The sequence below is a fragment of the Cucurbita maxima genome, unplaced genomic scaffold (genome assembly GCF_002738345.1).
Source record: "Cucurbita maxima cultivar Rimu unplaced genomic scaffold, Cmax_1.0 Cma_Scf00003, whole genome shotgun sequence".
Taxonomy (NCBI): domain Eukaryota; kingdom Viridiplantae; phylum Streptophyta; class Magnoliopsida; order Cucurbitales; family Cucurbitaceae; genus Cucurbita; species Cucurbita maxima.
In genome coordinates, this window is record NW_019272019.1 from 4,097,064 (window position 1) to 4,109,934 (window position 12,871).

The 12,871-nt window shown below is 37.3% G+C and overlaps 2 protein-coding genes across 3 annotated transcripts; both read right to left on the minus strand.

Moving 5' to 3' along the window:
* Window positions 1-594: 594 nt before the first annotated feature.
* LOC111476404 (eukaryotic translation initiation factor 3 subunit L-like) lies at window positions 595-5,216 on the minus strand. The gene is made up of 7 exons (XM_023120041.1): window positions 4,604-5,216; window positions 3,786-4,120; window positions 2,802-3,141; window positions 1,719-1,867; window positions 1,523-1,616; window positions 1,069-1,140; window positions 595-978 (listed from the first exon to the last, which is right to left on the minus strand). The coding sequence occupies exons 1-7, from the start codon at window positions 5,153-5,155 to the stop codon at window positions 934-936; spliced, it is 1,587 nt and encodes a 528-aa protein (XP_022975809.1). The 5' UTR covers window positions 5,156-5,216; the 3' UTR covers window positions 595-933.
* Window positions 5,217-5,892: 676 nt separating this feature from the next.
* On the minus strand, window positions 5,893-11,085 carry LOC111476405 (putative esterase YitV). Of its 2 annotated transcripts, none has more exons than XM_023120043.1 (13): window positions 10,730-11,085; window positions 9,648-9,724; window positions 9,485-9,544; window positions 9,260-9,388; window positions 9,089-9,175; window positions 7,939-7,992; window positions 7,755-7,845; window positions 7,600-7,670; window positions 7,460-7,529; window positions 6,929-6,981; window positions 6,761-6,854; window positions 6,496-6,593; window positions 5,893-6,058 (listed from the first exon to the last, which is right to left on the minus strand). In XM_023120043.1, exons 1-13 carry the CDS (start codon window positions 10,929-10,931, stop codon window positions 5,957-5,959), a joined length of 1,188 nt encoding a protein of 395 aa, XP_022975811.1. In that variant the 5' UTR covers window positions 10,932-11,085; the 3' UTR covers window positions 5,893-5,956. The 2 variants fall into 2 exon arrangements, with proteins under 2 accessions (XP_022975811.1, XP_022975810.1); XM_023120042.1 differs by having other exon boundaries at window positions 9,485-9,565; window positions 10,730-11,084.
* Between the last annotated feature and the right edge of the window lie 1,786 nt (window positions 11,086-12,871).

Here is a 12,871-nt window from a genome sequence, read left to right on the forward strand (position 1 = left end):
AATGGAAATGCATATTCAATTATTCAAATATCTTTTTTTAATTATTATTCCAATAATTTAAATTCTACTACACGTCCCGACCACGACCACCACCAGCAACCACCGCCGGCGACCATTTGACCAATCATCCGGTTATAATATTTTAAATAAAAATTTAAAGTTGTAAATTCGTTATATAACTGTAATAGCAAACAAACTAAATTTGGTATAAAAATAACTTGGGAAAAGAATGTACTAAACATACCACTGTTTTCCTCCTAAACCATTTTTATTTTTAAAACAATATTTAAAAGAAAATGCATTTAAAAAACACTTTTCACAGGCAAATATTTCTACAATTGCTTAAGTTTTAAATAAAATATCTAAATACACACATAAATAACCATCCAATACAAAGATCAAGGAATATCTGGTTATTGCATAGCTCAAGTCAAAGCAACTCTACATTGGACATTCAATAGGGAGTTTAGCAGTCATCTTACCGAACCCATAAAGATCCCGAGTGCTTGACAAACTCCATGAGAGGTCATTCAAAAGGCTCCATAGAGTTCGATTTTGGGGTGATAAGCTAAAGGCTCTAGAACACGAAAACTTGAACAAAAAGAGGCCGTTGTTAAAGTTTTGATGTTTTATGATTCATGTGGAGGAAACTTTCAAGGTAGATACATGAGTTTAGTAAATAGACTTATAACACATAAATGCCAAGAAAATAAACTTAAAAATTCAGGCACAAGCCTTCAGCACTCTGATATCCGAGTGACATTTGAGTGAGTGCAGGAGATTGAAGTTCGCTTCCCAGAAGTATCTACACTAATAAATAGTACAGAGTGAAGATGAAAAATGGATAAGGTAGGCTTTAATTAAATGTTGTAACCGTTCCTGGCAAAAACTTCGTCCAAAAAGCCACTTCAACAAAACTCTCAAGGAGAAAACTCAGTCCAGTTTCACTCTGTCCAAATCATTAATCATTCCTTCGAGCTGTCACGAAGAAAAACACAGGTATGATTATCGTTTCATCCAGATAATATAGAGTTGAGAGATGCAAGATTGACCAGAAAATTTACATACTTTAACAATTTGCCGCAAGAAGAAATCTCCATAGCGATTTACAGGCTTAGATTCCACAACATGAATGATGTCCTGCAATGAGATTACGTTAAAAGACAGCGTCCTTCGGGAACATCCATGTATTATCACAAGGTCGAAGTCCGATGGAATCCGATTTGTATGGCAGCATATAATCGATATACGAATATGATAGACCAGATAACAAAAAACTTATAGAAGAATCAAACAAATACAATCAAGACAATGATAAGCTCAGCATAACAGACATATGAACATTCGTTTGTTGTAAAAGGATAAAACAATAATAATAAAAAGAAAAAAGGAAAAGCTAAAACCAACCCACAAAATAAAATGTAAAGAACAAACAATGGATTACTTGAAGACATGTCGTGTGTTCTAAATTTAAATGCATTTGCAAACCAAAGAAGAGGTAATTGAAGAAAAGAAGACATACATCGTCAATGTAGAAATCCACGTCTGCATTAGACATAATTTTTCCAACACTATCAACGGCATGGGTTTTATGCTTGTATGTCAACAGAATAGTCCTGTAAATATTAAAAAAAAACATCGCTTAATTAATCTTAGGAAACAGGCAGCAGTGAATAAAGATAAGAAGTTGATATATTCTGCTGTATTTTAATTTCAACCTTAGTGTGGATTCATCCATTTCCATGTAAGTAGCAAGCTGCCCAAGGGAGATGGAGGAATACACTTTCAAGAAGGTCCGGATGCCAGACAGTAATTGTTGTTGCTTTACTTCATAAAGGAATAGTTTCAATTGAAGTCTATAGGCATCCTGAAAAAGATAAGAGATGGGAATAAAACTTCTGAAAGAGAGCCCAACACAGACAACACGCAGATGGGGTTTAACATGACCTCATGCCTGCATAGGTTTTGTGAAGAAATGGTAAAATCAAAGTCATCAATCTTAATCTACACTCCAATTCGGACAAAGCAGACAAAACTAGAAAAAGGTGCTTAAGACAAAATACATGTTAAGTCTTAAGAGAGATTAAAAATCCTCTTGAAGTAATAATTTTAGAAACTTCAAAGGAAACTCGAGTTGAATAGTCCAAGAATCAGCCAGAATATGAAATGTAGAATTCCAATGATATTAAAGAACTGTCTCAGCCAATTTATTTGCTTGTTCGTTCGTTCGTTCATTCATTTTGATTATAAACTACTTTGTGAAAGAATGAACTACAACGCACAAGGACAACAAACCTAAAGACTAAGCAAAAATTCATCCAACTGATAACATTTGTATCAATATCAAAAATACTCAAAGAAAAAGAGAGAGAAAAGAAAAGGCCCAAGAAGCTTTTGATGAGGCAACAAAATACTTCTTGTAATCCCTGTCACAGCCTATTTCATTGTAAGATTCAACAAATTAAAACAAGGATTAGACAATAAGACACAGCAAATAAAATGCACATTGCTTGATCCAAACAGCTAAAGAAAACTCAATGTAACACATGTTATTCTTTATCTCTACATCTCCTCTTCATATGCTTTGACTATTAAGCAAAGTATGGTCACTCAATTCACCTAATTTCAATAATTTGCATGGTCTCACAACACTAAAGTTTCTTGTCAACTTCATAACTGCATCAGATATAACTTCAAAAGGATTATCAATGGCGAATATATCTAGAACTTAATTTCAAAATAGCTGCTGCTTGCTAATAGTTACAAAACAACTACTTCAAAATTACAGATCTAAAGCTTACCTGGTTGTAGTTTACTAGAGGCTCCTCAAAACTAGGAGCAGATGGAGTGATGAACTTCGGACAAGCATATGAGAAAAGCTCGTCATAGATGGCAAAAGCTTCCTCATCATACCTTTGCATCCTTATCATCTTTTCACCATACTTCTCCCGCAACTGAGAGTTCACAGTTTCATCAACAAGCTTCACTTGTGGACAGAGTGAAACACATATGGCCAACAAGGCATACATTTGCTCGTTCTTCTTAAGAATCTGCTCATACTGAGGAGATTTCTGGTGGTATTGCTTGGTTTTATAAATATACAGGAGAATTCGGTTGAATTCATGAATAGCGTCCACGTACCTGAAAAGAGAGGGAAATGAGATTTATTAAGAATTCATTAAGTAAAAAATGAAGGGAAAAAGTCCAAGGCACTAAATACAGATGTAGGATGCACATGGTAGAGATGATTACTACCGTATAATGGTGATGCCTTGAAAGATTAAGTATTGAATAATGTTCTAATGCATATACATTGAAAAAAAAAAAAGGATGATGTATCGATGGGTTTCTTTCTTCAAACTTTGTTTATTTGCTTAATGCGCCAAAACACTCCTAAATGTACTAGTAATAAAGTTTATATGAAACAAGGTTTTGCTTCCTATAGAAAAATGCATGTTTGCAAAATATTGGCTTTAAATGGAGGTCAAGAAGAATTGAAATGCATGCGAAGTTGAAATAAGAAGATTGAAAGAACTAAATGGATTAATAGGGCAACTTGTCAGGATTCAAACAAAAAGATTCTCTTGACAAACCCACCTAAAATTAAAGAACTTTCTCGTAATCCATCCAAAAAAATATGTGGTAACTAGATAAGGCACTAACACCGTTATACATGCCTACAACAAAAATGCAAAACCCAATGAAAGGTATGCAGGGGAGGGAAAACAATGCATCAACAAGATGAAACACTACAAAGAAATGCAAGCGGCGGAAAAAATCCATACCTCCGCAACATTAGGTTGGCAAACCCGTAATGGTATATAGTAGTAATATGGCTTCCAATCACACTAGTAAAAACTCCTTGCTGGCTTATGTCAATTGGGAGTAAGCACTTCAAACCAGTGTGATAATCGCCTAACAGGCAATGAACCCGAAGTAATCCAACCATGCTGAAATATCCCAACACCTTCAAAACATTACTACTTCCACCACTATAGTCATACCCATCAGTGGCAGTAAATTGTTCTAGACCTTCTTTCTCCTCCTCAAGAATATGAATGATTGAGGATTTCTCCACAAATGCTTGCAAGTAGTTGAGGACACCATATACATTCCACGCCTATAATCAAACAACCACTGAAGTTAAGCTCCTAGTTCTTTGATATAGATAGACCATAGAAACCATTAAGACTAAACGGGCAAAAAAATTTGAAGTGGACGTGACAGCTAGAAGATGAGTGTATGAAGGATTGGTGACAGTTTGATGCAGGTACATCCAAACAAGGCTATCAAATTTGGAACAAATATCTGACCTAGTGTACACAAACTCCGTAAGAAGAATATAAAAAACAAAATAACACTTTCACATCTCATGGTCTTTACAAGATAGTCATTCGAAGTTTAGAAACCATGGAATTCAAGGATATTCCGGCTATTTTTCAACATCCTTGGAGAAGCTAAACGCGTCAAATCAAATCCTAAAATACCATAAATTTGATTAAACTAAATACACATTAGTTCATATAGAAGAATAAGAAGGCCAGGGAGTAATACTGTTTTGTAACCCTAGAGATGGAAAATAAAACAAATGAATCGTAGCAACCTGATCAAATTTTCTCAGGAGAGCAATTTCCTGCTCGGTCTTAGTCTTCATCTTGGCCCGGTATTGGCAGAAACTCTGGAACTGATAAACAAACTCATCCACCATATCCCATAGCCACTGGTTAGGCAATTGCATATTAACGACTCCGTGCAAAACCACCTGAAATAGGCTACAATAATTATCCCACGAGTCAATCCTCTGCTTCAAAGTTGGTGATAACCTCGCATAGAGATGGCGGAACCACATCTCACGGTAAAGCAGGCAGAAAACATGGTCATTATCCACAAAATGAGCTACGGCATCCACTGACGGCCAAGGTGTGTCCTTGAATAGGCGGTCCGATAAGGACTGAAAGGAGGTTTCATACATTTGATGGGTTTCGTATACATTCTTCTCACGGATATGCCGGTATAAATGAACGACAAAGGACTTGACGGAATCTGGAACGAAATTGGGGTCATAGCCAATATCTTGGCCAGCCGGAGATGGCGCCGTCGCGTGCCGGGGGTCATCATAGTTGGCACCTGAGTCCTCGTAATCGTAAGAGGCCATGATGACTGAATTCAGCTGTTACTGAGGTAGACGGAAATTAGGGTTGGAGAAGCAAAGGTTGGAAGGTACTGAGGCTCAAATTTTCAATGTTCCTGAACCTCATGGATCAGAATTTTGGGCTTCATTGCTATTGGCCCATTACATGATTTCAGTAAGCCCAATTTGTTCTTTTCTTTTTCTTTTTCTTTTTTAATGTTTCAAAATCTTATAGGTAAGTGAGACATTTAAGCCAAATTTGCGGTAATAAATATTTTTAATAAAATAAAGCTTAACATTTAAACTTAAATTAAAATTTTAAATAAAATATTTATTAATCAATTTACTCGCTGCTGTTAATAATATTTTTCAGCCTAAAAAAAGATAAGTTTACATTTTAATGAAATTAATGATAAAATATGAACATTATAAAAAAAAAATAAAGAGCTAAATATTGAAAATGGTTATTAAAAATTATCAATTTTTTTTTTTTTTAGCACAAATATTTCTTTTGATGGTGTTTACCGATTCACTAAAACCTCATTTATATTATTTACCCAGTTAATGAAATATGCATGATTAACAATTACGCCCTCCCTCGAGAACAAAATATTACAAATGACGTGGATGGACTTTGTTGAAGATATTTAGTACTAAATTTTATGTTTTATTATAAAACATGTTTTTCTTACAGTCTTTCCATTTATTACTATTTTCATATCCTTGTAATTTATTTGTTATTTGACTATAAATAGGTGAGGTGGATTAAGCAAACATTCTCAAACTTTATCAACCCAAGTAACAAATGAGCTATGAATCCAACCGCTACTCTTTGATAGTGTGGCCTAAGAACCTATCAAACCATTGGCTAGCTTCTTTTACCATCTCAGGTGTCATTTCATGGCCAATCCCAGGTTGTGCGATGAACTGCAGAGATAAAATAAGAATATGATCAATCAACTATATCGAAACAAAAAATGGGAGAGATTGTAGACACGTCGACACCATGGAAGGATGCAATAACTATGTTTCTACTTTGCTTCACATATGATATCCCACATCGATTGGAGGGAGAAACAAAACACTCTTTATAAACATAGTGTGAAAAGAAAACCCCAAAGCATACGTGTTTTAAAAACCTTGAAGGGAAGCTCGAAAGGGAAACCCTAAAGAGAACAATATCTACCAGCGGTGGACTTTGGCTGTTCCAAATAGTATCAGAGCTGCCAGCGAGGATGCTGGGCCCCGAAAGGGGGTGGATTGTGAGATTCCTGAGCATACTATTTTAAGAACCTTGAGGGGAAGCCCGAAAGGGAAAGCTCAAAGAGAACAATATCTCCTCATTTCACACCAGATGTACATACCTTAAAATTTTCTGGACAACCAAACCTCTGATAAGCTACCTGGGTTTCCGACACGAGAGCATCCAAACCAGCAATCGGACATCGAGGGTCATCTGCACCTATTGTTTTTCAAATCCAAACTGCACATTAACAATACTTGAACAGACCACAGAGATGCAAGCATGGTTTTTTTGTTCATACTGCATATTCCAATCATCCAATGCCTCTATATTTGATGTTGGTTTGTGATTATAGCCATATAGTAGAGGCAGGATATGAATGGTACCATTTAATAACAACAAAGGACGTGGTGCGATAGCTGGAACCGAATAAATCGAGCCAAATTGGGAAACTAAACCAGGAGCAATCCTATTCCAGACCTGAACAAAACAGTAGGAAATAATCATAGTAATTCAACTTCAAATTACTAAACCAGGAACTTGAAACAACAAACCTTCTTCACCACTTCTATGTTGATCTCGTTCATGCCTAATTCGATTCGGGCTTCTGTAGACGAGATACAAAGACCAGTCATGTGTATTTATAAAGTGATTCGTTTTTTCAACAACTTAAAAGATGCTCCAGCAAGAGGTTACAGAGCCTAAGCCTATCGCTAGCAGATATTGTCTTTTTTGGATTTTTTCTTCCGGGCTTTCCTTTAAGGTTTTTAAAACTCATCTGCTAGGGAGAGGTTTCCAAACCCACCGCTAGCAGATATTGTCCTCTTTTAGTCTTTCCCTCGAAGTTTTTAAAACGCATCTACTAAGGAGAGGTTTCACACACTTTTTTAAAGAATGTTTCGTTCTCTCTCAAACGGATGTGGGATCTCACAATAATGATCTTACTTGTCAGTCAACAGTAATTAATTACTCCATTTTGTTTATAAATTCTTAAATGTTTTCTTCTTCCTAGCTTCTGATTCTATGTGTAACCACTATCAGTCACCCTGCTCTGTCCTTCACCAACTACCATTCATTCACCTTACCCTCGAAAACAGGTTTTATACTCTCGACTCGTGCCTGCCACTTATCGTTATCTATGGCCCATCGAAAACACTGCAATCATATCACAAAATATCAGCTGGACTAACACAAGATCCAGAGTGTCATCATTTGGGTGAACTACCTGCACTCCAATTATGGGGACAACCACGGAGTAGCGAGTATCAGCAGCAGCAGCAAACCATGCATGCATTCCTGCAATGAAAATGTGAAACGCAAGCTATATATAACAAAGGAAAAACATGTTCTAATTTGGTCCTTATTTTACTTTTGACTGACCTCCAAGTGATTCGCCAGTAATTCCTATTCTACATGGGTCAATGTCCTCCCTTTTCGTCAGATAATCCGCCAGTTTTATCAAGTCCCATACCTGCAAGTGATTTAGTCTATCACTACTTAGTCTAACTGAAATTAATCCGTTGGTTACATTTGCAGCTAATTGTTCCATGAAACGAGACGCTACCGTGTCAAATATGAACGGCATGGTATCGCCTTTTTTCCATGAAGATATAAGAGCCTGCACCAGATTATGACATCAGGTTAGGATTTAACTCTGCAAAAGAAAAGGGCACTTTTCTGCAGAGACTAAGAAGAGCTAGAAAGTCATATTAACATATCATGGGTTGATTGACAATATCACTTCGTTGGCAGCCAGATTCAATAAGAAGATATGCCAATTCATTGCCTGAGATTCTGAGAAAATTTAAGACTTTGTGTTCACAGCTTCACTAATGGGCGACGAGTGATAAGCTAGTCAGTCAAGTAGTGAGCAAATTTTTGAGTTTCGGAAAACTCATAGATAAAAATGTAATAGCCCAAACCCACCGCTAGCAGATATTGTTCTCTTTCGGCTTTCCCTCAAGGTTTTAAAACGCGTCTACTAGAGAGAGGCTTCGACACCCTATAAGGAATGTTTCGTTCGATCTCATAATCCACCTCCCTTGGGGGCCAACGTCCTTGCTGACACACTGCCCGGTGCTTGTCTCTGATACCATTTGTAACAGCTCAAGCCCGTTGCTAGTAGATATTATCCTATTTGGGCTTTCCCTCAAGGTTTTAAAACGTGTCTACTAGGGAGAGGCTTCCACACCCTTATAAGGAATGTTTTGTTCCCCTCTCCAACCGATGTGGGATCTCACAATCCACCCTCCTAGGGGCCTAGCATCCTTGTTGACACACTACCTGGTGCCTAGCTCTGATACCATTTATATCAGCCCAAGCCCACCGATAGCAAATATTGTTCTATTTGGGTTTCCCTTCAAGGTTTTAAAACGTGTCTGCTAGGGAGTGGTTTCCACACCCTTATAAGTAATGTTTCGTTTCCCTCTCCAACCAATGTGGGATCTCACAATCCACCTCCCTTGGGGGCCAACGTGCTCGCAGACACACCGCCCGGTGCCTGTCTCTGATACCATTTATAACCGACCAAGCCCGCCACTAGTAGATATTGTCCTATTTGGGCTTCCCGTCAAGGTTTTAAAACGAGTTTACCAGAGAAAGGTTTCCACACTTTTATAAGAAACATTTCGTTCCCCCCTCCAACCGATTTGGTATCTCACAAAAAAACAACTCAATTGGCTAAAACAAAGCGACATAAACAACAATCAGCATACATCATAGTAGGTGGATTTGTTCTTGGCCCTTTCACCGTGGTAACGAGAATCAATGGCAATAGCTACATAACCCCTTGATGCATAAGCCTGAAAGAAGCAAGAATACATTGCATTATCTAGTTTTAACAACTTGTGATATCCACAAAAGCCAATAGCAAAAGAAACCGACACCTCAAGCAATGGTCTCAACCACTCTTTACACTTGTTTGTACTGTGCAGAAAAACAATTGCAGGTCTTTTCTGCTGTCTGCTATCCTTCATGCTTATAATCAATATAGGCAACTTCCCTTGCTCTCCTTCCTATAAATGATTAGTAAACAACTACATTATTCCGTTAAATTCCGTTACATCACGTCCCGCGTATAGTTAACGCGAAAAGTACGAGAGCATGCTTGCCTCGGTAGTCAAGTGAAGATTTTCCTCATGAAGCAAGTCCTTCAAATTGCTAAAAGTTGCCTTTGGACAAGAAGCCATAGCCTTTAAACAGGTAAGTAAATCAACATGGGCAGGCTACTATTTAAACGAAGACTAAAGAATGAAAATATAACACTGCATCGACCTTACTGAAGGTTGTCGGGTTGGGCTCCTGAATCAGAGGGTGGTGAACAGGCGGTGTGCGCTTCACATTAAGCGGTACTGCGAAGTTCAATTAGACATCATAGATTCATAATTTCTGCTGTATGAAAAGTAAACTGAAGGTAGCCTAACTAATCCTGCTATTAACTGACTTGTTTGGGAGATATTCAACTTCAAATCTAACTTTTACAGCAATCTTTAGAACATGTTCCTACACTTAACTAGTCAAAACAAGTACTCCTCAAGTAAGAAAATGAAAGCTCCAGCTGAACTTTATAATGGCCCTCAACTTTCTTACAAGAATTTCTTCGGGTTAGTCTTCGCTACCCAGTGTTTGAATCCCCAATTGACTAATTAAGGGAAAGATTATAGGTAATATATAAGTAAGGAACGTGCACTCGTAAGAGTTTTTTTTAGAAAACTAAAAGAAGTTATGTGAGCCTATTCTTAAAGTGGACAATCCACACCGTTGTGGAGGTTCGTTGTTCCTAGTAGTGGTATCAGATTCATGCCCTTATCTTAACTTAGACATGTCAATAGAATTCTCAAGGGTCGAACAAAGAAGTTGTGAGTCTCAAAGGTGTAGTCATAGTAAAGATTCGTGGTAGAACTCTATTACACTAGCAATGCGTTCCAAAGAAGAGGATAGTGCTATAAGAATAGATATGACTATTCAAGGAGAGACTGATTGTATACTTTGTTCGATGGGAGAATGGTTGGAATCTCACGTTGGCTAATTAAGAGAAAGATCATAGGTATATAAGTAGTATACTATTCCATTGGTACTAGTCATAAGAGTAGACAATACCATATCATTCTCAAGGTCCGTAACAGACTCATTGATGAATAAAAAGAAGAAACAAACACGATTCTCGAATGAAAACTGGCTAATTCATACGAAGAGGCAAAACATTCATCAAAAGATGTGGAAAGCAAGATTCGAATCAAGCAAGAATTTCAGAGCCAAAATTCACAGACTTCTGAGCTACCCAGAACAGACGTCAAAAAATTCAAGGTAAACTAAAACAGAGAATAGAGAAATGACATTCGAATTCAATTTCGTACCTTCTGGAGATCGTCTACTACGCAAAACTCGAAGGAATTCAGCCCGAAATTTGTCGGCGTCAACGACAGCTTCATCCATGGCTGCGACCCGGTACGAGGATTTAATCCCATTGGAATTTTGGCGGTTCCATGGCGAAGTTGCTGCAAAACAGAGGCGTGTTAGGGAGGGGCGGAGTAGGGCGTCAGGTATGAGAATTGCCATTATTATTGTACTGCGTAGTTGGCCCACATCGTTTTTCCGACAGACTGAATGGCTGACGCAAAGTTGCCGCCTTTTCTTTTTCCTTATCGTTACAGTATGGTTTGCGTAATTTTGCAGACAGCAGGCACTCGCCTAATGCCGGTAAGGACCGGCTTGGCTGCATGTAAATATAATATCGAGTCTTTTACATGCCCACTTTACATTTAATTATCTTGATTTAAAATCTAACCTTCTAAACTTTCATACGGTTAGACGAACACGACTCTCTACAATTTTGAACTTTCATGACTTTGTTTTGAACTTTTTCAAAAGGCCTCGTACAAAAAAATATTATTTATTTATAAACTTATAATCATTCTCTAAATTAACTACGACTTTCATCATCCAATCAATACAATTCTCCCTTGCGTCTCCACCACTGCGTATCTAGTGATACGCATGCAATCAAGGGAACTTGAAGCGGCAGACACGTCATTTTTCTATTAATAAAAATATATATTTTTTTCTCTACACTTATTTCTATCTCACAATCATAGAACACAATTTTATTTACAACCACGTATGATTATAATATAATTTATTTGTAAGGAATTTCATTTAATTGCATAGTAGAGGAATTAGGTGCACGTGCCTTTCCAAACGGTAAAATATTTTGGTAGGTAAGAATCTAACTCATTGAGAATATATTATAATTCACATCACCGTCAGCCTTCCAGGTTACCCATTACGCACAGCCTTACAGGCTACCCATTATGCATTCTTACCAATTATTGTTTTGGTCGGTTACATATCGTTGTTTTACTCGTTGTGCAGTACTATCATTGTTTTGGCCCGTTACGTATCGCCGTCAAGCTCACGATTTATTGTCGTCAGTTTCATAGTTTTGAAATATTTTGGTCTGTTACGTATTACTATCCAGCTCACGATTGATCCGTTATGCATCATTGTCAGTTTCACGGTTTTAAAGTGTATCGAATAGAAAGAGATTTCTCTATACTGTTACAAGGAATTTTTCATTCCACTCTCCAACTGACGTGAAATCTCACAATTCACCCACCTTCGGAGGCCTAAGGTCCTCACTGGCACACTGCCCAATGTCCGACTCTAATATCATTTGTAACAGCCCAAACCCACTAATAGATACAGTTAAATTTTGTCCATTTTGGCCAATTACTATCATCCTTACAATTTTAAAACTCAAACTTATAAATGTGAAATCTCTTGGATTCAACATTTAATACGTTTCAATGAAATTATTTTATCATGAGTCTCACATCTTTTTAAAATGTCTTTATGGCAAGTAATGAATAGAGCCCATGAAAGTTTATGATAAAATATTGTTCTGGACTGAGCTTCTTGAGAAAGTCGCCTCCTTTAGTGGCCAACGCAGATATAAAAGCATTGCCTGTAACAAATGCAGTACACAAGATTAGTTGTAGGCGAAACTACTCAGGAGGTTACAGATTAATGTAGACTGAATTTCCCGATTATAGTAAAAGAAAGGAAGTAGTTCAATACAATAATTCGAACCCTTAAAAAGAAGCAGCGTAGAGATTAAAGATGGCATAAAGTGAACCAAATCGTTCTTGTTTTGTTTTAGTAAATATATGCATAAAGTGTGTGGATGTGGGAGGCTGATTAAAAAATGGAAGTGCGTCTCAGTTTGGAACATAAAGTAACTAATACCTTCCGACGATGTTTGGGTTATTAAAAAGGATATTGTTTGGCTTTATAAGGGTCGACAGGACCCAACCACCCCAGTAAATTGCCTGCATTAGCTGCCTTTTGAATGGAACATGCATGCCACCACGGTCTTGATAGACCCTGGTATCTGGATATTGTCCACGAGTAAAAGCAACTGCCAAATATCTACAGTAATCCGTGCAAAAGTAGAGCAGAAATCACTTATTAAAGAAATAAAATCGTATATTAGGACCCAT

What these genes read in the sequence shown, in the direction of transcription:
- LOC111476404 (XM_023120041.1), bottom strand. Translation starts at nt 5,155, where the DNA reads ATGGCCTCTTACGATTACGAGGACTCAGGTGCCAACTATGATGACCCC. An exon ending in CTCTAGTAAACTACAACCAG is followed by an intron (nt 1,868 to 2,801) that starts GTAAGCTTTAGA and finishes TATCTTTTTCAG; the next exon opens with GATGCCTATAGACTTCAATT. An exon ending in TGGATTTCTACATTGACGAT is followed by an intron (nt 1,141 to 1,522) that starts GTATGTCTTCTT and finishes ATCTCATTGCAG; the next exon opens with GACATCATTCATGTTGTGGA.
- LOC111476405 (XM_023120042.1), bottom strand. Translation starts at nt 10,931, where the DNA reads ATGGCAATTCTCATACCTGACGCCCTACTCCGCCCCTCCCTAACACGC. An exon ending in ACCCGACAACCTTCAGTAAG is followed by an intron (nt 9,566 to 9,647) that starts GTCGATGCAGTG and finishes ACCTGTTTAAAG; the next exon opens with GCTATGGCTTCTTGTCCAAA. An exon ending in ACAAATCCACCTACTATGAT is followed by an intron (nt 7,993 to 9,088) that starts GTATGCTGATTG and finishes AATCTGGTGCAG; the next exon opens with GCTCTTATATCTTCATGGAA.